Source organism: Lactuca virosa, chromosome 4, assembly GCF_052849685.1.
Source record: "Lactuca virosa cultivar CGN04683 chromosome 4, Lactuca_virosa_CGN04683_v6, whole genome shotgun sequence".
Classification (NCBI taxonomy): Eukaryota; Viridiplantae; Streptophyta; class Magnoliopsida; order Asterales; family Asteraceae; genus Lactuca; species Lactuca virosa.
The window spans coordinates 470,878,768-470,881,275 of NC_136429.1; the positions used below are offsets into that span (position 1 = coordinate 470,878,768).

A 2,508-nucleotide genomic window follows, 5' to 3' on the forward strand; every position below is an offset into this window, starting at 1 on the left:
TCCGGTTTTCAAAGTTAAACTGCCCAAACAATGACCTTTTTCAGTAGCACACACACCACCTGAAATAAGGTCCCCTACCCCTTGCACACAACACACAAACAACAACAAATAAAGCAAAATTAATTTAAGTGGTTATAAGTTAAAAAAGCAAAGACTTGAGGTGCATTAAGTGTAAACACACAACCCACCCCCAAGATCACACTTTGCTTTTTCCGTCAAAATGTCACAGGTTCCAATGCAACATCATAATTAAACGACATCGTTGCGGTTGTTCCCACTGTTTGCTTTTTTCGATTTCCATACGTTGGAAGAAACCCAATAACGTCTTTTCGTTCAAGAAAAGGCCCCCCACACGTGCATTCCTTTATTAGTATAAATATTTTTCAATATTTTATTAAATTTAAACAAATTTATATCACATATTCACGCATACGACTTCCTTCTTGGCATAAATTATTATCACTAATAAATAGCAAAACAATAATAAATTATAATGCGTATATTATATACAAAAGTCATTATTACATTAATGTTTGAAAGACAGAAAATTTGATTAAAAAGAGCGTTACTTAAAATAAGTAGTAAAGTACAAGTACGATTTATTTGATATCTATATTTTATTTGACGTATAACGACATAGTAAGTATGGGTGGATTGAGCAATTAAAAAATTAGTAGTACACAGTAATAATTTTTTTTCTTTATACGAAATTTATTATACATTTCGCATTAATGTATATTTAAAAAAAAAAAAAAAAAAAAAAAAAAAAAAAAAAAAAAGAACAAAGAATCTAATTTTCTGTCCGTTACCGGTAACTCCGGCGGTGACTCCGTCAAAATTTTGAGACAGAATCAGCAAGTTTTCCGATCTTCTCCACAAGCTCCGGTGATATTTTCTTCGCCGGTTTACGCTCTTTTACCTTTCGGAAATCGAATCCGAAGGCGTCGGAGACCTCTTCGGAGCTCCATCCAGCTTTCTGGAGAGATTCCGATAACCGATTTGCTTTAAGAAGAAGAGCGTCGAGAACGGCTTGGTTGTCTAGTAACACCATCTCGCCGTCGAAGAAGCCGGAAGAAGAAACGTCGACGATCTCCGACACGTCGGAATCAGCCCATCCACCGTCTTTTAAAACAGAACCGATCTCCTGTACATATGTGTCCACCCATTTCGGGATTCCGGATCTTTGGATTTCAAAGTATCTGTCAGGGGAAGAGGATGATGAAGAAGATGAATTTGAGTATGAGTTTGAGTTTCTCTTCCGGCGGTCGACGGCGGCGTCACTCCAAAACTCAATCCATCTCGGAGTTTTTCCGCCGGCAACCGCGTCTAGACTCCTTCGAGAAATATTCGATAACATTCCGCTAGATTTTTCGTTTACAGAACGCTGTTTCATTACTTTATGTAAATCGGACTTCGTGAATAACGTCGATTTTTCCCTGTCGAAGAAATCCGAAAGATCAAATCCACAGCAAAAAATCTGGTTTTCATCGACGTAAAAAATGGGGTTTCCGGCCAACGACGGATTACACGGAATGTAGCAGTGATTAAAAACTGGTACAAGAAGCGGCGCCCGTCTCAAAGCGTTCCTCGCTATCTTCATGGCTTTTTCCGGCTCCGACGGCCGTACACCCCATGACTTCGACCATAAAGCGTTTCTCGCGATGTGAAAAGAGATGGCGGCGATTGGTAGGTCTAGGGTGGCGCGTAGCTGTTGTCGAGCTGATCCAGTAGACCGCCAATCTGGAAAACCAGGACCCACCGGCAAACCAGCGGAAAGAACAGCTTTAAGGTCCGGCGGAAATGCAAACCCAAATTCGGCTTCAGCCCTAGCAAATTCCTTATCTGATAATCCATGTTGAACGATTACACCGGAGTTTTTGAGATGGGTTAAGACTTTATCGGCGAGGGAAGTGAAGGAGATGAGACTGTTACGAGCTGGAAGTGGGGTTGAGGGTGATGATGCGGCGGCTCTGGCGGAAAGGCGACGGAGACCAGCGAGATGAGCAGGGTTTAAGCCAGTCATTCTCCGATCAACATCCACCATCTTTCTTGATCTTTATCAACTTTCAGCAATATAAGAAAGAAAAAGAATCCCAGTTTAAAAAATGAAATCTTTGATCGAAAGATGAAAAAAAGAATTTGTTTTGAGTGTGGGTTTGGGTGTTGTGTTAGCTTCTGAGAAGAGAGAGAGAGAGAGACTAGGAAGTGATAATGGTGAAGTGAAAATAGAGGAAAGAAAGGGGATGATGGGTCGATTGTAAAGGATTGTTGGGTATTTGTAGCCTGCCATAATGGTGGGACCCACTTTTTTTCATTAGATCTTACTTTTTTTTTTTTTTTTTTTTTTTTTTTTTTTTGAAATTTGTTTATTATTTAACCATCAAAGCAAGTTTCCTTTAACAATATACATCTCATTATCATATTTAAAGTCTTTTTTTCTTTACCTATTACCACATAAACCAATACAAAAATCATAATAGAAAACTAAAACTCATATTTGGTTAGGAT

At 39.0% G+C, this 2,508-nt stretch overlaps 1 protein-coding gene across 1 annotated transcript; it reads right to left on the reverse strand.

Annotated features, from left to right (window-relative positions):
* Nucleotides 1-644: 644 nt before the first annotated feature.
* Nucleotides 645-2,242, reverse strand: LOC145109201 (uncharacterized). Its single transcript, XM_079046313.1, has one exon. The coding sequence runs from the start codon at nucleotides 2,042-2,044 to the stop codon at nucleotides 833-835; it is 1,212 nt and encodes a 403-aa protein (XP_078902439.1). The 5' UTR covers nucleotides 2,045-2,242; the 3' UTR covers nucleotides 645-832.
* Between the last annotated feature and the right edge of the window lie 266 nt (nucleotides 2,243-2,508).

Coding starts and splice junctions, on each gene's coding strand:
- LOC145109201 (XM_079046313.1), bottom strand. CDS start 2,044: ATGGTGGATGTTGATCGGAGAATGACTGGCTTAAACCCTGCTCATCTC.